The 21,741-nt window shown below is 44.1% G+C and overlaps 1 protein-coding gene across 1 annotated transcript; it reads left to right on the forward strand.

Moving 5' to 3' along the window:
- The first annotated feature begins 1,394 nt into the window (after window positions 1-1,394).
- Window positions 1,395-21,181, forward strand: PLIN1 (perilipin 1). The gene is made up of 9 exons (XM_035131809.2): window positions 1,395-2,322; window positions 3,291-3,354; window positions 4,432-4,636; window positions 6,446-6,528; window positions 8,702-8,942; window positions 11,866-12,020; window positions 15,949-16,092; window positions 18,744-18,989; window positions 20,236-21,181. Exons 2-9 carry the CDS (start codon window positions 3,307-3,309, stop codon window positions 20,635-20,637), a joined length of 1,524 nt encoding a protein of 507 aa, XP_034987700.2. The 5' UTR covers window positions 1,395-2,322; window positions 3,291-3,306; the 3' UTR covers window positions 20,638-21,181.
- The last annotated feature ends 560 nt before the right edge of the window (window positions 21,182-21,741 follow it).

Consider the following 21,741-nt stretch of genomic DNA (forward strand, 5'->3'; position numbering starts at 1 on the left):
TGTTTAGGGGTATGCGTACCCCTGAGTCCCCCCACAAGTGCAACTGCAAAGCCAGGAGTTAGGGCTGCTATGCAGTTTTTCTCTGTGCATGTGTTTCATTGAGCTGAAAACCAAGTGGTCTGATTTAACCCCATTTCAATCTAGGACAAGGAGCACTTGTGCTGTGGGATGGTGTGTGTGTCTGTGTCTGTGTCTAAAGTCATCTATGCCAAGCAGAGTTTCCTTTGCCAAGTGCCCAGCCAGGCCGCTGTTTGGGAGCAACTGCTGCACTTTGGACTTCTGTCTACGGAGAGGAATGATTAATTCCCAGACCTAAGGAAAGAATTTCCACTTGGTTGCAGCAGCTTTGCTTCTTTGCCTATATTTGTGGCAAGAATGGGTTTGAGGGAGGAGGAGGAGGAGGAGGAGGAGGAGGAGGAGGAGGAGGAGGAGGAGGAGGAGGAGGAGGAGGAGAAAGCCATAGAGAGACTGGGGCTGGTTTGAGGGGCCAGTTGACACTGGAAATAAAGTCTAGGCCCTGTTGCTAAAATGCCTGGTCTGAGACCATGGGTGGTGATTTAGGGTCCCATCTGCACTATGCATTTAAAGCAGTATCATACCACTTGAAACAGCTTTGCCTTCCCTGCAAAAATTTTGGGGACTGTAGTTCGTTATGGATTCTGGAGAACTGGTAAGAAACCCCTAGTCTCTCAGAGCTACCATTTGCAGAGTGTTTAACAATCCATTTTTGCAGGAAACTCTGGGAATTTGAGCTCTAGGAGGGCAGTCTCCTACCAGTTCTCAGAACCTGGAGCAAACTGTATTCCCTAGGATTTTGAGAGGGAAGAAGCCATGGCTGTTTAAAGTGGTTTACAAATAGAAACAAGAGCATGTGCTTCTGAAGGCAGCCCTGTTTAGGGGAGTTTTTTGTGTTCTGGTGTTTTATTGTATTTTTAATATTTTGTTGGAAGCTGCCCAGAGTTGATGGGGAAACCCAGTCAGATGGGCAGGGTATAAATTTATTGTTATTGTTGTTGTTGTTGTTGTTGTTGTTGTTATTTTCTCCAGTGCCTATACTACAGAGACATTCATATTAGCCTCATCTCCCAACTACAGTGGAACCTTGGTTTATGAACACCTCGGTTTATGAATTTTCGGTTTACAAACGCCGCGGACCCATCTGGAATGGATTAATTCACTTTCCATTACTTTCAATGGGAAAGTTCGCTTTAGTTTATGAACGCTTCAGTTTATGAACAGACTTCCGGAACCAATTACACCCATGCTTCGGGTTAAGTACGCTTCAGGTTGAGTATTCCGCGGACCCGTCTGGAACGGATTAATCCACTTTCCATTACTTTCAATGGGAAAGTTTGCTTCAGTTTATGAACGCTTCAGTTTAAGTACTCCGCGGACCGTCTGGAACAGAGTAATCCACTTTCCATTACTTTCAATGAGAAAGTTCGCTTCAGTTTATGAACGCTTCAGTTTATGAACAGACTTCCGGAACCAATTGTGTTCATAAACCAAGGTACCACTGTACTCCATAAGTACCCAGGGCGCACAGGACATCATCCCATCATCCCTAGCTAACAGGACAGGGATGATGGGAATTGTAGTCCCAAAACATATGGAGGGCCGAGTTTGCCTATGCCTGGTTTGGACAAATCCCCAGCAGGGCTGGCAGCGCAACAGCAGGTGCCGGCTCGGATCTGCCGCCTGAAGCAAATGGCTTCACCTTGCCTTATGCACAGGCCATCCCTGTGCTCAACAGCAGCAATATACAGAAATTCAGCTCTTACTACTCCTACATAATCACACTGTCAGCTGTTACAAGGCACAATTAGAATGCAATTTGAGCTTCAGGTGCTTATGGAATGTAACCAAAAATGTACACATTAACTTGAGCACTTTTTAAGTAAGGAAGCCGGAGACAGAAAAGATATCCCAGAAGGGGAACTGGCAGAGGATCCCCTGAAAGCACCTGAAAAATTAAAAGAAAGGTTTTTAGGTGCTTTCTGAAGATCTGGAGACTCTGACCCAAGGGGATATAATTTGTCCTTTTGGGTGTGTGATTTGCCTCTTGCAGATTTGGCCATTTGAAGATCACTGTTGGGCAATGTTTCGGACATCCTCCTGTCCTTACAGAATCCGAGGAAGCTCTTTTGCCCAATTTCCACAGCAACTTGGCAAGACCCCTGACCCAAATAGCTGGAAGGTGGGGCTTGCTTGCATTACTGTCTGGGCCCGGGGCAAGACTTGCCTCTGTCAGAGTTGAGACGGCACTGCTGCACGTTCTCCACTCCTGGCACCTTGCTAAAGGCAGTTTGACTTGTGAAGCCGGTGAGTACCGTTCTAATATAGTTATTGCAAAAAGACACCTATATAGTGGAGGTGCCGGTATATGTGACTTCTGGAGACTCCTTCCTGGAGCCACTCTACGCAATGTAGATTAAGGCTGCAATCTTTTCAGGCTCCCCATAGGCATCCGGTTGTCCACTATGAGAAGACAATACTGGACTATGTGCCTGTGGTCTGATCCAGCAGAATCGTCTTACCTTCTTATGCTCAGATGCATCTTTTTATTTAGCTATTCCAAGGGGGGGAAAGATGTTTCAGAGCTTAGCCTGTCACACATTCAGCACTGAGCGGTTAAAAAGAAAAGAAAAGAAAGCAGGTAAAAGGTTAAATGTACCTAAATTCAGGAACGAAGCAAAAATTGTGAGCAGGAATGGGTGAGAATTTTTTATTCATTTCGCATTCGCTTCGCATTGCATTTCGCTTACTGAAACAACATGCAAAATGAAACACAGCTTTCCTTGTCCTGTATTTTGCAGTGCGAGTAATGGGTGCAAAAATTACATCTATTAAAGTAGAATTAAAATGCATGCATTTTGTAATTGTTGTTATATATTGGAAATCAATAAAGCTACATTTTTAAAAAGAAAGAAATGAACAAGCCTGTCCCTCTCCTAGGGCTGCTTTTGATTCTATTAATAGGGAATAACTTTGACTTTAAATTTCTTAATGCAAATGTAATGTGTACTTGAGAGCATGAGAAAAAAATAAACTGTGCTTCCCACATTATTTGAGGGATAATTGCATGTTTATTGCATGTGTAATTATATGTAAAGATCCCCGAGACAGCTGTTTTCCTCATTGAGTCCTGGCACCCAAAGCCGCTTTTCCTGTGTCAGGGTTGAAGTTCCAGGATTGTACAAGTTGAGACTCTTCTGAGGGCTTCCTAAGAAACCACATGGGAAGAATCTCTTGCCTTTGTGCTGCAGATTAATTTATCCTTTGCACTTTAGTTTACAGGCTAATGCAATGATGGCAGCCAAAAGCAAGCAGGTAATGCAGAACGGAACCCCTAAGGTAAGTGCGTGGGCAGAAATCAAGACAGAGAAACTTGTTCCCTAAAGTAAGAGGGTTTATGACGGCTCGGTGCATTTTGAAACACAGGCTCCTTCAGAAGCAACCTTGAACTTTCAAAGTCTGCAGAATGATTGAAGCAGCTTGCACAAATGTTGCTGCTGGCCTCATACCCTACACCCTGACAAAGGCTCCAGTCACATGTGGGACAATTGTTGTTCCTAAACTACCCTTGCAGGGTTTGCTCCTCTCAACCTCCTTCATTCATTCATTGTGTTTACCTTATTGACCCAAATATAAGCCACACCCGAATATAAGCTGCACCTTTAAAATTGGCCGGGGGGGGGGTATCCGAATATAAGCCGCTTTATTGCTCGCTGCTGCTCCCGGCTGCATACAGTGGAACCTCGGTTTATGAACACCTCGGTTTACGAATTTTCGGTTTACGAACGCCGCAGACCCATCTGGAACGGATTAATTCACTTTCCATTACTTTCAATGGGAAGGTTCGCTTCAGTTTATGAATGCTTCAGTTTAAGTACTCCACGGACCATCTGGAACAGATTAATCCACTTTCCATTACTTTCAATGGGAAAGTTCGCTTCAGTTTATGAACGCTTCAGTTTATCAGCAGACTTCCGGAACCAATTGTGTTCATAAACCGAGGTACCACTGTACTGGGCAGGGGGGGAGAGCTGCGCTGCATTGCCGACGGCCTTTCCCTTCCTCTCTCTCTCCTTTCCCGGCCTTGGGGGAGAGGACGGGGGACTACGCGCGGGACGGGTGCCGTTTTGCTGCGCTCCTGGCACTGTTTGCCCCGTGCTCCTGGCTGCATACCATAAGGTCACGAATATAACCCGCACTTTATAACTTTTCATGGTTGGAATTGGGGGTGGGGGTGGGGGGTGGCTGAGGCTTATATTCAGGCCAATATGGTATTTACTGCCTTTCCTCCGAGCAACTCAAGGCAGCGTATATGGCTGCTTCACAACAACCCTGCGAGGTAGGCCAGGATGAGTGTGTGAGGAATCGAACCTGGAGCCTTCCCAGTCTTAGACCCTTACCTTTCTTCCCCAACAGGGAAATGATAACGCATTGCAGAGGGTCTTGCACCTACCGGTGCTCAATTCAGCATGCGGTAACCTCCAGAAGGCATATTCTGTCACCAAAGAAGTTCATCCGCTGATGGCGTCCGTGTGTGGGGCTTATGAGCGAGGCCTCCAGAATGCCAGCTCCATAGCTGCATTGAGCGTGAAGCCTGTGGTAAAGAAGCTGGAACCTCAACGTAAGTCAAGAGGGGGGATCTCTGGCCTGGGGGACAAGTGTGGCCCTCCAGGCATCTCTATCTGGCCCCCGGAACTCTCCCTCAGCCACACCCCCAGCTTTGCACCCTGACGCTTCTTGCCTGGCTGTAATTTGGCCTTGAAGCTTTCTAACACCTCATGCTTGGTTGGGTAGAGGATGGAGAGGAGTGTATGATTGGGTGTACTTCGGCCCTCCAGATTACAATTCCCATCATCCCTGACCACTGGTTCTCTTAGCTAGGGATCATGGGAGTTTTAGGCCAAAACATCCGGAGGGCCGCAGTTTGGGGATGCCTGGTGTAGAAACTAGCCCTACTGTACTAAGGTGAAATTTACATTCACATCATCACCCATTTTTGTTTCCGGCCTCTTCCACCACCAGGATGTGGCCCTCGGAAGGTTACCCTGGAGGTAATTTGGCCCTCAGGCAGAAAAATGTTCCCCAATCCTGATGTACTGCAAATGCTGTATTGTTTGAGGTCTGGAATTGACACAAAGGAAACAAGTGCATTTGTTTAATTCCTGGCTTGAATTGGCCCCATACATTCTCAGGCAGATACTGGGACTACAAAACCCTGCGTGGGTTCACCATTCCATGACAAGGCCAGGGAAAGGAAAATATGGTGCCATGACAGAAGCCGACAGGAATGGCAGCTGAATCCAGCTTCCACAATGGTGAGGGAGCAGCTTCCTCCACTGTAACTAAGGGCAGCAGGCCTACAAATTTTGCTGCCTGAGTTAGCAGTGATACACATGTGCACAGACACACATCTGCTCAAATCAAGGTGCATACGTTTCAGCTAAGTTTCTTTTGAAGGAAAATGTCCCACAAGCACCTCTCCACATACCCCCCACACACTGAATGAAATAGACATTTCTCTCTCTTTCATGACTCCCAAAATAGGCAGCCCGAGGCATTCGCCTCTCTGTATCTAACGATAGGGCCGGCTCTGTTGGCTCAGCCATAATTGAAATGCTTTTGGAGGAAATGTGTCATGGAAGGTCAGGCAGCAGAACAGAAGGATTGTGTTTTTCACTCCTCTCTTTTCATTATAAAATTAGATCTTCCCCTGCCACCTTGCTTTGTGCACGAACCAGGAAAACTCATGATAAAACAAAGATGGCTTCTCTGTCACATGTTTCTTATATAGCTCCGAGGATGTGGAGGGAAGACCCTGGGAGTGAGGAATCGTGGTCAGGGTCCCCGTCCCACCACAATACACACGCCTCCTTTGTGCTTTTGACTTTAACATGCAAGTTAATATAGCAATTATACCCAGGCACCCGGGTCAAACAAAAGTGTCCTGTTCACAGTATGCAACAGACCCTCCAAGTGTTCCTATATTCCAGGGACGTCGCTGTTTCTGATTTGATCCCGGAATGTCCCGGTTTTTCTTAGGATGTCCCTATTTTCACTGGAGAAATGTTTGAGGGTATGGAGTTATTCCACTCCCAAGCCGTCTCAAGGCAATCCTGTATAGGGAAGGTGTTTTTAAATGTTTAATGTTTTATTACGTTTTTACATGTGTTGGAAACTGCCCAGAGTGGCTGGGGCAACCCAGTAAGGTGTGTGGGGTAGATACAGTAAAATTATCTTTATGGAATGGGATGTCCCCCATGATGCAGAGATGGAGAATTTGGATGTTGGACTCTGAATTTGACTTGTTTGGAAATCGTTAAGTGTGTGTTGTGCATGGACTGATTGAATCAACCAATTTACAGCTTCCTCCTTCTCCCTAGCTCTGCCCTAGAACTGTGTTAATATCTACCGTATATCCTCTTTGATTCAGTTGCAGCAGCCAACAACCTGACTTGTCGAGGTCTGGACCATTTGGAGCAGAAGATTCCTGCCCTCAACCAGCCAGTGGAGAAAGTAAGTTATGAGGCTGCTTTGCTGGACGAGCCCTAAAGTCTAGGTAAAAAATGTAGAAAGCCATCTCATTCAAATGTATGTTGTTAAGATGCACGTCTTTGCAGGCACCCCCAAACTTCGGCCCTCCAGATGTTTTGGACTACAATTCCCATCTTCCCTGACCACTGGTCCTCTTAGCTAGGGATCATGGGAGCTGTAGGCCAAAACATCGGGTGAACCGCAGTTTGGGGATGCCTGGCTCAGCCTTTGACAGTTAAGATATTTTGTTATGTGGGACCCACTTCTTCTTTTGCCAAATAGTTTTTATTCGTTCTCCGAATTTTAACCAATCAATACCAAATTACATCCAATTTACTACATTTTTTCAAAAAAGATGACTTTCCATTCTTCTTCTAGATGTGTTCCTACTCCCCCCATTTACTGCTTTTTTCCATTTTTATTTGTATGTTTGTTTATACTTTTCAAGTTTATACATTACATTAATTTTATACATTTCACTAACTTTACAATCATTTTGACATTTCAAAACTTGACTTCCCCCATCTTTCCGCAGTTCCTTAAATTTGTTTTTAATATCTTCTGCATGTCCAGATTAACTTCATTTATTCATCTTCTTTAAAGATATACTCTTATAAAACTCCAGGTTATTACAATAATTCTGCCATTTTTTAAATCTGTTTATAATTTATCTGTAAATATTCAATAAACCATTTCCATTTGGGGGGGGGATTGTTATCTTGGTTTCTTACTATTCTGGTAAAGTTTGCCATTTCTGCATATTCCATAGGTTTTTGTATCCATTCTTCCTTTGCTGGGACTTCTGCTTCTTTCCATTTGGGGGCAAGTAACATTCTTGCCACTGTAGTTGCGTACATGAATAAGTTTCTATACATTTTAGGTAGTTCTGTCCCTATAATTTCCTATTTGCGTGTGGAGACATTTTAACCAGGCCTAGAAATAAATTCAGACAGGACTCATATTTTTGGTTTGGTTTTTGGCAGAATTTAGGCCACAACTTTATTGATTACAAATCAAGTGAGTGGTTGCATAGGCTCTGGTTCGAGTAGCTACCTGCAGCCTTGCAGGCAGCGCTGACTCTGGGCACCAGCAATAAGTCAGTCTTGGGTGAACACCTGGGACAAAGGCAGACAGAGGTGTCTGCCACGTCTCCACCCAGATGAGTCCTGAACTCTGGCTCAGGGCACAACCCTACATAGGGAAGACCAACCATGAGTCCTTGGATTCCTTCTTAAAGGAATACCCAACGCATAGGGATGGCTAGGCATCCCGCCACCCCTATCCACAAGAATCAGAGCCTATCCACAACCTTACAAGTTGTGACGATTTGCTACGCGGCTGGCGAAACCCAAATGGCACCAGACAATCAGCCAAGTGGGGGAAATTCCTGCTGTGCCCCTGTTTCAACGACAGGCGACACACGACGGCATAGCAAGGTCAAGCGCAAGCCCGAAATATAGGGAGAGGTGGGCGGGTGTTCCGATGCACTGAAGCCCAAAAGAGGAAGCTCTGGGCCACATGCAGTGCTTAAGTAGTGGTCCCTCGAACTCCTTTGACTGGCGTCCTGCTAGCCCAATTGCTCCCAGGTTCGAGGGACCACCAATAGGGTGTTGTGGCTGCTCCAATGATCCCACCCACAACAGAAGGCCTGATTGCCGGGTCCCACCTCTGTTAGGGAGGACCCGATTTACTGCTTTATATTCCAATTCACATTTCAACCCTTATGTCTCATCTTGAATTTCACATTTTCCAATTCAATTCTTTCTCCTTCTCCCTCAGCTGTCTAGTTTTCAATTCCTGCTCATATACTTAGCAATATCTGATTCCCTCGTACAGCAAAAGCAAAAACAAAAACAAATGAGGTCTCTCACCTCCTTGCCTCTTCCCCTTAAATCCTTACTTGTTGTTTCTGTACTAATTCTCTCTTTGTTTTCATCTTGCATGTGTATAGATCTGGGACACACTTATTCAGTTGAGTCTATTCTGTTGTGTTTTGGCCATTTATAACTGTAATACAGTAGTTTTATTTGATTTCATAACAGTATACATTATGTTGTTGCAACCTGCCCTGAAACATTATAGTGACAGACAGGTAAGCACCCTTTTAAATAAGTAAAATAATGATCTTCTTTTCTGTTATCTCCATCTGCTTTAGGTTACATCTGATCTAAAGGATTCCATCATAACTTACATGCAAAGTGCCATGTGCTCAGTTATGCACACCTTGGGACTGGGTGCCAAAAGCTGCAAGCAGCCCAAGAGTAGTATGAGGGACGCAGCAGAGTGTGCCAGGACCAGTCGAGTGAGCCAGCTGGCTGAAGCTGGAGTAGACGCGGCCATTGGCAAACTGGAGAAGCTGGTGGACTTCTTCCTACCAAAAACTGAGCATGAGTCAGGTGAGTTAGTACAGGGACAGGCTTTGGTAATCTTCCATAAGATGGCGCCCTGTGCCAGGCCAAAATTTGAGATCTTCTCAGTTAGAGATCTTCTCAGTCTTGCACAGCTTGACATGCTGTGCAGGGAAACTGTCTGCACCACTCTAAATCCAGCACTGCTTAGTACCATTACAGTGGTACCTCTGGTTATGAACTTAATTCGTTCCGGAGGTCCATTCTTAACCTGAAACCGTTCTTAACCTGAGGAACCGCTTTAGCTAATGGGGCCTCCCGCTGCCACCGGCGCACGATTTCTGTTCTCGTCCTGAGGTAAAGTTCTTAACCCAAGGTACTACTTCCGGGTTAGCGGAGTCTGCAACCCAAGGTGTTTGTAACCCGAGGTACCACTGCACCAGATTTTGTGGATGGGTCGTAGGGTTGCCCTATTTTGAAGAGCATAAAAGAGGGCGCATTTGCCAACTTCCCCTTTTAACTATGGATCGCTAGGGTGATTCTCATTTTACATGCCCCTGAAAAAGAGGATGTGTCCTAGAAAAAAAGAGGACATGTGGCAACCCTAGCCGGTGTTAGGTCGCGGATATGCCCAAAGAGAACAAAGCAGTCCCGGTGTTACAAAAACGGAGGTGGTGAATTGTCTACCCATGTTCCCCAATGTTGCCAATTCTCAAATAGAAACAAAGAAAACTGCTTTCTACTGTTTAGAAAGTTCACCTAGCTTGCAACAACTTTCACTAGGGGTTTAGGCAGGGGTCTCTCCCAGCCCTACCTGTAGGGATTGAACCGGAGACCTTCTGCATGCAAAGGAGATGCCCTTATCATTGGGCTATAGCCCTTTCCTACTACGTACAGTGGTGCCTCACTAGACGAATTTAATTTGTTCCACGGGTCTATTCTTATAACGAAAAATTTGTCTAGCGAATCCCATAGGAATGCATCAAAAAAATTTTTTTTAAAAAAATTGCCCATAGGAATGCATTAATTTAATTTCAATGCATTCCTATGGGAAACCGTGATTCGCTAGACGAATTTTTCGTAAAACGAATTTGTCTAGCGAGGCAACCTCGGCTAGAAAAATCCTTTCTTTAAGCGAAAATTTTGTCTTACGGGGCGTTTGTTAAGCGAGGCACCACTGTATTGCCTAAGGGAATTCAGTAATTTCCACAAGGTGGCACTGGAGATGCTTCTGTTTCCAGTACTTGGGCGTACTTCATGGAGTTATTTGGATTCAAACCACAGTTATTTATTTATTTTAACGGAAACTCATACTGCAGATTGCTTAACATGTCCCATCTGAAATTAATAAAAAAGAAAATGGAGGTAAAATGGCCATTCAGACAGAGTATTGTTAGCTGAAATTACAAGGACCATTTTTTTCTGCTTAGCAGCAAGTCATTAAAACTGGGTTAAACCCGTAAACTGATTAAAAACTGGGAGTTGTATCCAATGTTATCACTTGGATGATGGAAGGGTCTTTGATCTAGTGGGACCTTCTATCAGCAGAATGGGGAAGGCAGGCAATGTTTATGTATTCACTCTCCCCTCTGTACCACACCCCCATCACCCCGCTTTCCTCCAACCTGCTCCAGAGAGGGGGAGTTTACCCTTCAGGGCATCATGGGAGTTGTCATAGGGCTGTAGAGGGGAGGGTGAGTCAGGAAAAATAGCTGCCCTCCCTGTTCCACTGATGGAACCCTCCACAGAATCAAAGGAACCTTTCTGCCAGTATAAGGACTTCATTGGTTTCAAGACAATTCCTTATAAATGGACACCAAAAAAGACATTCATGATTAACCAGCAGCATATTATCTAAAATATTAATTATTTTTAACATGAGTTGTTTTTTAAAACTGTGGGTGACAGTAAGGATGCGGGATAAATTTGATTCCATTCACATTTAATGGTGAACCTAACTTCACACTTTCTGAAACAATACTCTGGTGCTCTGCCACAACAAATTCACTTTTGACAGCATCAACAACAGACTTTTTGCAGTAAGGAAAGCGACTGGGAAACGCACTAAAAAAAAGTGTGAGATAAACAATTGGTTTGACAGAAAGATGTAGAACTTCCAAGCAAACAAAAAGATGGATGCTCAATAAAGAATGGGCATATTCTAACCTCCATGGAAGCTTTGTGCAATAAACAAGTTGCCCAAAGAGAGCCAGAGGGAATGAGAGTGTAAGCCCTATGCCAGTTTTTATGTGAACTGCCCTAAAAAGCTGGGGGAATTAATGAATGGGCAAGATTATCCATATGTCATTCATTGATCAGTTAATTTAAACTTTTTTTATGGATTGGTAAACTATGCAACCTTGTGCATGTCTATCTAGAAATCAATTCTTTCAACTTCAATAGGACTTATTCCCAGGAAAGTGTGTGTAAGATTGCAGCCTAAAATTTCTTTAACCTTACCTTAAAACTGTCACCTTTGACAGCTACTGTGGAAGTGTAAGGTGTAGCTTATACTCAAACCAAACTGTCTTGCTATTCTATTTAATTTTTGAGAAGGCAGGCCTGAGTCTGCTCCTTGAAAGAAAATGGAAGCAGAAAGTGGAGAGATGATCTTATTTATATTTATAAAGATGGAATTAAAAAGAGAATGTCGGTCTGTTAGTCATTGGTGTAGCAGCGGTACCCATTTATCTACTTGCACTGGTGTGCTTTCGAACTGCTAGGTTGGCAGGAGCTGGGTCAGAGCAACAGGAGCTCACCCCATTGCACAGATTCAAACTGCCGGCCTTCCGATCGACAAGTCCAAGAGGCTCAGTGGTTTAGACTACAGCGCCACCTGAGTCCCCGTTTATTAGTAGGGATGCTCTGATGTCTTAGAAAGTGCAGAAGCATATAACCTCTTTGTCTAATATCGCTGCTGTTGCTCCTTGATTGCATTATATTCTCATCTCCCCACATTTTTCTTCTCTAGTGCACAAGCCTCCAAGGAAGTGTGAGTCGAGCACCTTTGGGAGGATAAGGTCTTTAGCTGCTACTGCTTTCCATCGTGCATACAAAAAAACCACCCAAAACATTCAGCACGTAAGAGACAAAGGGCAGGATTTGGCAACGTGCATCCCAGGTCTGGTAAGTGTCTCTGCCTGGAATTCTCTTGGCTAAAATGAGTGTGGCTGTTGTACCAAGTGCTGGATTAGCACGTAAAAGTTTAATTTAGGGCTTAGCATGTAATAGTTTAATTTAGGGCTTAACTACACATTAATTTTCTATTTTAAGCATCACTCATAATAAGTTTCCCCATGGCTCCCACTGTTCTAGGACCGTTTGAATTCCCTGCCCAAAATTAAATGAGCCATCGTCAGGACACAGTCATAAAAATCATAACGCCTTTGTTTCTTTAGGCCATATTTCCTTCTCGATTCTTAATGCTGTCACTGTGCTCATGAGGGCTAGAAACTTAAAAATAAAGTAAACAAACAAGAAGTAAACAGAAATGCCATGAAGCTCATCTGGTGCATGTAATGTGTGGAACTTTAAGAAAGAACCAAAACACTCAGAACTACTTCTTCTTCTTCTTCTTCTTCTTCTTCTTCTTCTTCTTCTTCTTCTTCTTCTTCTTCTTCTTCTTCTTCTTCTTCATATTATTAATTTACTGTTCTTCGTTCTAGTATCACAGGGTGGTTTACAATATAAAAATACAAAAATATGCAACATAATAACAAATGAAAACAATAACCCGCCCACACACAGTTTAAAAGGCCATAGTTTGGTCTTTGGTCTCTTCTGGAGATGCTTACTGGCAATAGTGACATCAGGAGATTCTGTCAGCCTGATAGAGAGGCCTGGGGACCCTCAGCTTTAGGTTTTCCACCCTTGCTCTAACCATTGCACTACACTATTGGCCTGCATAGAGAAATAAATTGACCTACATTCCCAAGTAAGCCAATTTCTAACTGTGTTCCTAATTTATTTTCAGGATTATATAATAGTTTCCTGTGTTTCCTTTTCGTGGGGGGTTCTGATCTCTAGTAAAGACTTTATCTCTGGGCACTAGGTTCACAAATGAAGATGAAAAGGCTGGTTTATTTTTAAATGGCTCTGTATTGATTCATGACTTTGATTAACATCCTTCCTAAAGCCATGAACTCTCCCTCGTGGAGTCATGGGAGCATGGGTTTTGAACAGGAGGAGGAAGACACACAAATTATCCCCCTTGGTACCTCCTTTCCAACATCCTGTTGAGTTTGTGCCTGGGAACCATCACATAGCTACTTCCCCTCCCGAGACCTTCTTCTCCCCTACTCCCCATGTATATCTCCCAAAGGACTGGGTCCTCCTGGCTCCAGTCCCAATATAGAGACATGTCTTGGGTGCCCAAGATTAAGTAGAACATGTGTGGTTCCCTTGAGCTGGGATGTGCAGCTTCTGGAGGAAGCTACTAAGCACTCTTAAGAGTGTTTTCACTCTTGAGAGCTTGTGTGGTGTAGTAGTTTAGGGTTTGGACTAGGACTGCAGAGAGGGAAACCCGGGTTCAAATTGCCCGGGTTCAAATTGCCCCTCTGGGCTTAGGCAGTGTTTTTTTTCCCTTTAAAAATGTTTAGGGGTAGTCTCATTTTGACTCAAGAAAACCACCATTTTATAGTTCAAATCGAGGAAAATAAATGCAGCAAATGGACAAAAGTTTGCATTACCTCATATTACACAGCTGCCAGCTCACAGTAACTTCCACATTGGCATGAGGTTGTGTGTACAGTATTAACATCTTCCCGATTCCTCTGCTTGCTGTTGGTGTCTGTCGCCAGATGTCGTCCTTTCAAAAACCATGAATTTACATAAACTTGAAGGCTTAAACAAACTCAAAGGAGGGCCTACCAGTTTGATAAACATTAAGTTGGCTACAGGGTTCGTTTTTGCTAGGTTTGATGGGAAATGAAATTGCGAAGGTAGATCAAGGACTATTTATGTACGCCACAGTGGCAGCGAGAACTTTGTTGGCCCAAAAGTGGAAGTTACAAGAGATACCTACTATTGCAGAGTGGCAGGCGAATATGCAGAAATGGCCAAATTGACTTGCAGGATCCGAGACCAGGATGACCAGAAATTCCAAAGGGACCGGAGTAAATTTATCGTATATCTAAATGATAATTACAAAAATTTGAAGACACTAGCAGGATTGAAATAAATCCTACAATGTGGACTATAGACAAAGATTTAAATTGCGCGATTGGATTTGAAATAGACTACCTGTTGAAGGGAGGGAGGGAAGTCGAAAGCTCGGCAGAGCTAAAAGCTGTATTGTTTGGTATTGTAATGTTGAGAGTGATGTTAAAGGAAGAAAATAATAAAAATGTATTTTTTAAAAAAATAAGTTGGCTACAGGGTTTAAATGCAATGAAGCTCTTGTTGGAATCAGTATTAAATTCATCTGAGAGAAGCCACGTTCACACTCACTTGTTGAAATTGGGATGTTCTTGATTGCGTTTAAAAGAGGCATAAGAGATGGTGGAATCTTCTTTTCTGAAAAGTACTCTCGAAAACCCCTTAGGATTTGTCTATCAGGAAGTCCAAATCTGTTGCACCAGTTCATTTTTTCTGTTTCACCAAAGATTAAAGGAGGATTATCTGGTCAAGTTTTACAATCCAACAATGTAGCAATGGAACTGATGATTTACCGTGCTAGAGAAGAAACAATTTTTTTTAACATTTTTAGTTTCTTCTCCTGTTAGATTCACAACATGTTTAGGGGTATGCGTACCCCTGCTTCCCCCCAGAAAAAAAGCACTGGACTTAGGTCATTTGCTATCTCTTTGCCTAATCTACTTTACAAGGTTGATGAGAAGATGGGAAGTGGAGATGGGAAGTAGAGTGGCCACATGACCAGCTTTACAGAGGACACTCCTCTGTTTGAAGGTCTGCATGTTTTTAGGAGTCTTCTCTTTGAAGGGCTGCCCAAGCTAAGGTGGGTTAAAAGATAAAGAACTCTAAGAAGGGAAAGCAGGAGGGATCTTGAAGTTCACAAAAACATCGGTCACCTGGGTGCAAGTTTTCCCCATCAAGGTGAGGTGTATTGTATTCCTACATAAGATACAGTACTTAACCACCAACCTTTTTACCTGGTGACCTTTTCCTGTAGCATGAGTCATACTGGGAGCTGGGGAAGAACTCCTTTTAGCTGCCTCTGGTGGGGTAGTGAAATGCTTAAAAGGGAATAATGTATAGCAAATTATTTTACTTATAGAAAGTGTTCATTATGAGTACACATAAAAGCTTTCAAATATAAAAATAACTCTTCATATTCAATTTATACATTTCTGATACTAACAATTTATAGACAATTAAAACACAGAGAGACACCTGAGCTTGATGATGGGGTTCCAGATGCTTGAATGAGGCATGTTTGCCAGCCAGGGAGAGCTCAGTTGGTAGAGCATGAGACTCTAAGTCTCCGGGTCATGGGTTTGAGTCCCATGTTGGGCAACTTTCCTTCATTGCAGAGGGTTGGATTATCAGGCACCCCCCCAAACTTCGGCCCTCCAGATGTTTTGGACTACAATTCCCATCATCCCTGACCACTGGTCCTGTTAGCTAGGGATCATGGGAGTTGTAGGCAAAAACATCTGGAGGGCCGCAGTTTGGGGATGCCTGGATTAGATGATCCTTGTGGTTATTATTATTATTATTTTATTATTTATACCCCGCCCATCTGGCTGGGTTTCCCCCGCCACTCTAGGCGGCTTCCAACAATTACCAAAATACATTAAAATATCACAGATTAAAAACTTCCCTAAACAGGGCTGCCTTTAGGTGTTTTCTAAATGTCCGGTAGTTGTTCATCTCCCTGACCTCCGATGGAAGGTTCCTTCCAACTCTACAATTTTATGATTTCTACACTTACAGCTATACATAGAAATCACCGACCCTTTGAAATTTGTACTTTGATGTGCCCAAAGTGACCAAAAAAAAAAATCATTTCTCACCCATGTCTAATTAATTTTAATCCGCATGCCTTCTTTGGGTCTGGAAATGCATAGAATCTTCACCATCTTCTTCTGTGCAGGTTGTCTTGGCCCGGCAGAGCTCAAAGAAGGTCCTGCAGATCATCACTGGTGTTCCGAGCGCAGAAACCGGCTGGCTAAGCAAGAAGGTTCAGAAGGTGCCGAAGAAAGAGGAGGAAACCAAGAAAGACGACACTGCGAGAAAGGTACAACTTTTGAAATCATTATTCTTGGACCGTGTGTAGATCAGTGACAGAAACCATCCTTTGCATGCAGAGGGTCCAGGTTCAATCCTTGCCATCTCCAGGTAGGACTATAGAAAAATGTGTTTAAGATACATTTGCACTAAAATGCTGATGAGTTTTCATGGGGGTTATTTTTAAGCACAAAAGGCTGCAGAAATCTGGTGGATTGAATTTAATGTTGGGAAAACAAGAAACTTAGAGCACTGAAATAATCAGACCCTTCCACCTTTACGTAGAATAATTACTCCCCACCAAGACTTTCATCTTGCTTAAAAGAAAACCTCAGGAACAAAGAAAAGTAGTAGTTTTTAGTTTTATGCAAAGGAGGAGGAGCTTTCCAAATCTTTCGAACTCCCATGTTCACAGAGAAAACTTCAAATGTGGAGATACCTATGATATCCACCAGAGTTCTGTTTCGCACTGGAGAAGCAGAGTTAGCTTTTTAGGAGATTAGCTTTGGCATGTAAATAAATGGTGTTAACCTGTTGAATCCAGCAGTTTTGTGATTTGAGGTAGCCAGGCATTTTGCTTTTCTCCTCCATTGGATGCAACTGGGGGACTCAAACCAGAGGCCAAATTTCCACAGGAAATTCGTCCTCTATCCAAACAGCTTGGGGAAGGAAACGGCAGGAGCTCTTTTCCCAAGGGGACATGGCATTAAAAAGCCAAGCACGGGGTCTTTGATTATATCAAAGACCCTGGAATTTCTGGTGTTATTACTATTATGACCTCTGTTCAGTGGGGGAGGGGGGCCTTTCAGGAAAACTTTAAATTTGCAATTTTTCCATTGTCCTAAATTGATGGAGTTCTGATTTGACATGTTTACCCAGAGAAAATTGAATGTGCTACTGTGTAGTGGGAGCAGAAGGGTACAGATGTGGGAGAAATGTGATTTTATTTTTGTTTGCATTTTAATGAAAAACTACCCAATTCACCCTTCTGCAAACCCAGGATGTGAGCTGGCACACAGTTATGCTTTTTAATTTCTACCGCTCCAAATTTTGCAATTCAGTTTGCCAACCAACCAATATGTACGAAAATGCACATATTGAGGGGAAAGGTGTGTAAAAATGCATAGGTTAGTGGAAACAGCATACAAGAATGCATCGTAGCGGGGGGGGGGGGGTGAAATGCTTGAAATAATGCGCATATTACTCAAAACAGAATTAAGAAATGTGCATGTTAAGAGAAATTTGCACTATAACGCTGGAGCATTTTCAAATTACTGCAGAAACGTGGTAATATGGGGAAAATGTGAAACTGAGAGAAATTGAAATTGTCAGAATTGTCCATCCCTAGTGGGAGGAGAGATTCTGTGGGAGAGAAGCCATCACTTCCCCTAAAGCCTGTGAGATCACACCAGCCAGGGCAAAAAGGTTGGCGAGGGGGATGATTTTCTTTGTTGCACACCCTGACCTGGTTCAGCCTTGAAAAAAACAAACGTTTAAATCCTCATTGATACTAACTGGGTCCCCTTGGCACTAGCTTTTCATCCTTCTTGAGGTTACGTCAGGGGTACAATAGAGTTTGGGTTCCATCAGATCCAAGATGTTCTCAGATTCACACATGGCTCACCCTGCTTCTGGTCCTATTGCTCCACAACCTAGACCTAATGATGCTTAGCACCCTTAACAAACTACAGTTCCCAGGATTCTATGGGGAACTGGTGACCTGGAAACTACAACTAATCCAGAACGCAGCAGCTAGACTGGTGACTGGGAGTGGTCGCCAAGACCACATAACACCGGTCCTGAAAGACCTACATTGGCTCCCAGTATGTTTCCGAGCACAATTCAAAATGTTGGTACTGGCCTAAGCGTTTCCACCCCCCATCATTCAGCCTGGACACTGAGGTCCAGTGCCAAGGGCCTTCTGGCAGTTCCCTTCCAGCAAGAAGTGAAGCTACAGGGAACCAGGCAGAGGGCCTTCTCAGTAGTGCTGCCCACCCAGTGGAATGCCCTCCCATCAAATGCCAAGGAAATAAACAACTCTCTGACTTTTAGAAGACATCTGAAGGCAGCCCTGTTTAGGGAAGTTTTTAATGTTTGATGTTTTATCGTGTTTTTAATATTCTGTTGGGAGCCACCCAGAGTGGCTGAGGAGTCCCAGCCAGATAGGTGGGGTATAAATTATTATTATTATTATTATTATTATTATTATTATTATTATCATTTAAAGTGTTATGAAACCGCTTCAAATGAATGGTGCAGATGTGGTCATGGGTACTCATCATAGGTGCCAACTCCCAGATTGAAAAATCCGGGATCGGCAGTAGCACGGCACCGGAAGTCGCGCTGTGGCCATTTTGGAACTGGGCAGAGCAGCACAGGAAGTTGCTTCTACGCATGCTCTGCCCATTTCCAAAATGGCCGCAGCGCCAGAAATCGCTTCTGTGCATGTCCAGAGACTCCAGACATGTGCAGAAGGAGCATCCCCGTGGCGGTAAGAATCCGGGGGATTTACGGGGTTTTTTAAAATCCGGGCTGCCAGCGGGAAACAGCTGGAAAAACGGGGGTTTCCCGGGGAATACGGGAGACTTGGCAGCTATGGTACCCATATGGGAAAGTCATGCTTGCCCAACCAAGATCCTTGGCTTTATTTTCTGCTTCTAGACAGCAAAGCAAGTCGAGGCACAGAGCTTGCTGGGCAGTGTGTCTCAGAACCTGCAGACGTCGTGCTTCTCCATCGCCTCAAAGGTGAAGGATGCCCCTGCTACTGTCTGGAATGCGGCTGGGCAGCTTCTGCAGGTCTCTCCACAGAGGGCCATGTCTGAGGCAGGGGACAAAGTGGACCTGTTGAAAGAGACCTTTCATAATATCACAAGCAACCTGCTGGGAACAGTCTCCTACTATGTACCTGTAAGTCACATCTCCCTCCTGTGGGATAAGAGGTGGAGTGGTGGGCATATTTGGAGTTCGGATCTGCATAATTGGAGTGGGGTGTGTTGCAGCTTGAATCTCTGTGAACCATTTGCCTATGCACAAACTAGCTTGTCATTTAGAATGGGGAGGGGGAATCAGATTCATTCCACATTTCAAGGTGGACCTACCTAACAGGCATTTTTCCAAAACAATGTGCGAACTATTATTTGAAATTTGCCACCCTCCAAATGTTGCAATGCAGCTCTCCAGCCAGGTAATAGGTACAAAAATGCAGATAAATGCATCTATAGCATACAGCAATGATGTATATTATACGTACAAAAACGTATCAGGGAAACTTGCTTTGCCAAAATGTGTATACTAGGCAAAATTGCGTACAAAAATTTGTCTTTGGGGAGAGACATTTGTGTGAAAATGCTGATGAATTTTCATGAGGACTTCTGTTTGTTTAAAAAAATGCAGACTGATGTGGAAACGTGGAGAACTGAATTGAAAGAATGAGAAACTGAAATTGACATAGTCACCATTCTCTACCCATCTCTCTCTCACAAACACAAACACACAGAGACACAGACTTGCTGGTTGCCTTAGGTCTTTTCCCTCTGTGCCCAGGCCACATGGGCATAGCTTTCCTGTGATTCTGCCCTATGTGGATGTAAATACCACAACCACCTGGATGTAGCTCATTGAATGGGTGTTTCCCACACTGTTGACACTCTCCCTTTGGGCCAGGGACATACTGGGTAGAAAGGCACTGCTCATGCAGGTGCAATGGTCATGTACATACATCACAATGCCAAAAGTTGAAGACTGTAGGATGTGGCCTATATCTGTGATGGCTGCAGCCTTTGCAGAGATCTCTAAAGCAGTGGTGGGGAACCTGTACAGATCTTGTTGGACTTCAGCTCCCATCAGCCTCAGCCAGCATGGCCAGTGGTCAAGGATGATAGGAGCTGTAGTCCACCAAAATCTGGAGGGCCACACTTCCCCACTCCTGCTCAGAGGCCACACCTGTCGGTGGCATCAGCCGTGTGCCCCAGTATCGTGAGAATGTTTGTGCAAAATTCTGTCGTAAGTGCTTGAACCCATCCTGCAGAAACCAATCTCCAAAGGTTGGGAGGAATTTCCTGAAAAATTAAAGCATCTGGGTTTACCCATCCAAAATTCACACCTCTCTCTCTTTCTCTCTTTCCATATCCACTCTCTCCCGCCCCTGGTTTAGCTTCCAAAGATCTCGGTGAAGCAAGAGGAGACTGCAAACATACCCGTGGCTAATTCTGAGACAAGTCAAGACCAGGAAGGTACCCAGCCTGTGAGCACAGATGATGAGGAGGAGAGGGGGCTCGCGTATCAGCTCCTAGGAGTCCGGCGGTCTAGCCGAGGTCACCATCCCCTCTCCTTCCTCAATCTTGATGGGCCCCTTCCTCCTCAGCCAGCCCCCTCCCAACATCGGAGCGCAGCCTTTGAAGCTGAGTATTCAGGATCCCGCAAATCTGCCTTCTCTCCTTACAAGGATTGGGCTGGCAGCAGGAGACTGAGCGAAGGGCTTTGCCGCCCCAGTTCGCAGGTCGTGTACGCCAGGGCTAATACAAGCCTCTATAGCACCACCTCCAAGAAAGACTAAGCCAATAAGAGGCCCAAACCCTCTGCTTAATAACTTGTACAGTCTCTTGAGTCTACTGCCCTTGCTGGCTTTGCAAGCTGCATAACATTAGAATATATCAGTTAGGGCCCGGAGTCCTCAAAAAGAACATTGTGGGGTGAGGAACTGCCTCAACCCCTAGGAGTGCGTGATCAGGATAAGGACCACAGTATGTGAGGCTAGTAACCCATTTCCCCACACCAGGGGGGGGGGATTCTCCATGAAGAGAAATAGCTTTGACAGTTTTTATCAGGGCCACAACCTGAGGAGTTATGTGTTATCACTCCACACTGTGTTACAGTCCTAATCTTGTATTTTTTTAAAAACAAACAAACCTCCAGACATGTTAAATGGGGAATCTGTGACCCTCTGGTAGGGATGGGTGACCCTGGCAATTTCGTTTCTCTCAGTTTGTTTTGTTTTTAGTCCAGTCTTCAGTTCCATATTAGTTTGCCATTTTTCTTTAAAAAAAAAACACCTTGTGAAAATTAACCGGCATTTCAGTGCTAATTTCTCCTAACAAATGCATGATTTTTGCCAAGGAATTTCCCCAAATATAAATTTTTTTTGGGTAAGCTAATTTCACTAACATAAGCATTTCTAGGCACACTTTACCCAAGCAACATGCATTTTTTGTACACTCTAATTGGCTGGAGAATGACACAGCCAAGTTTGCAGATGTGCAAATCTCAAGGGATGGCTTAGTTTTGGTTCACATGTTGTTTCGGAAAGTGTGAATAAGGCAGGTTCACCTTTAAATACGAGCTGAATTTAATTTCTCCCCATTCCTACCCTCTTGAGTTTTGTTGGACACCAAGTTCCATCAGCCCCAGCTACGGTAGTACAGTCAGTGGTCATGAATGATGAACATTGGAGAGCCACAGATTCCTCAGCCCTGCCAAATGCATTGACATGCTTAACACAATGCCTCGTTTAACCTTCAGAACCATAGCTAAAGACAACCTTCCTTACTTACTGGTTGGGCTACTTACATTCCCAGTTGAGGCTTTAAAGAATGAATGGCAAATCTGTGATTTCCTCCTAGCCGACAGAAACATAGAACCATAGAATTGTAGGGTTGGAAGG

The sequence above is a fragment of the Zootoca vivipara genome, chromosome 14 (genome assembly GCF_963506605.1).
Source record: "Zootoca vivipara chromosome 14, rZooViv1.1, whole genome shotgun sequence".
Lineage (NCBI taxonomy): Eukaryota > Metazoa > Chordata > Lepidosauria > Squamata > Lacertidae > Zootoca > Zootoca vivipara.

Bases quoted from the DNA above. Each gene is read 5' to 3' on its own strand.
- PLIN1 (XM_035131809.2), top strand. From the start codon at position 3,307: ATGATGGCAGCCAAAAGCAAGCAGGTAATGCAGAACGGAACCCCTAAG. The intron at 16,093-18,743 runs GTACAACTTTTG...TTCTGCTTCTAG, and splicing joins AAGACGACACTGCGAGAAAG to ACAGCAAAGCAAGTCGAGGC. The intron at 18,990-20,235 runs GTAAGTCACATC...CCCCTGGTTTAG, and splicing joins CAGTCTCCTACTATGTACCT to CTTCCAAAGATCTCGGTGAA.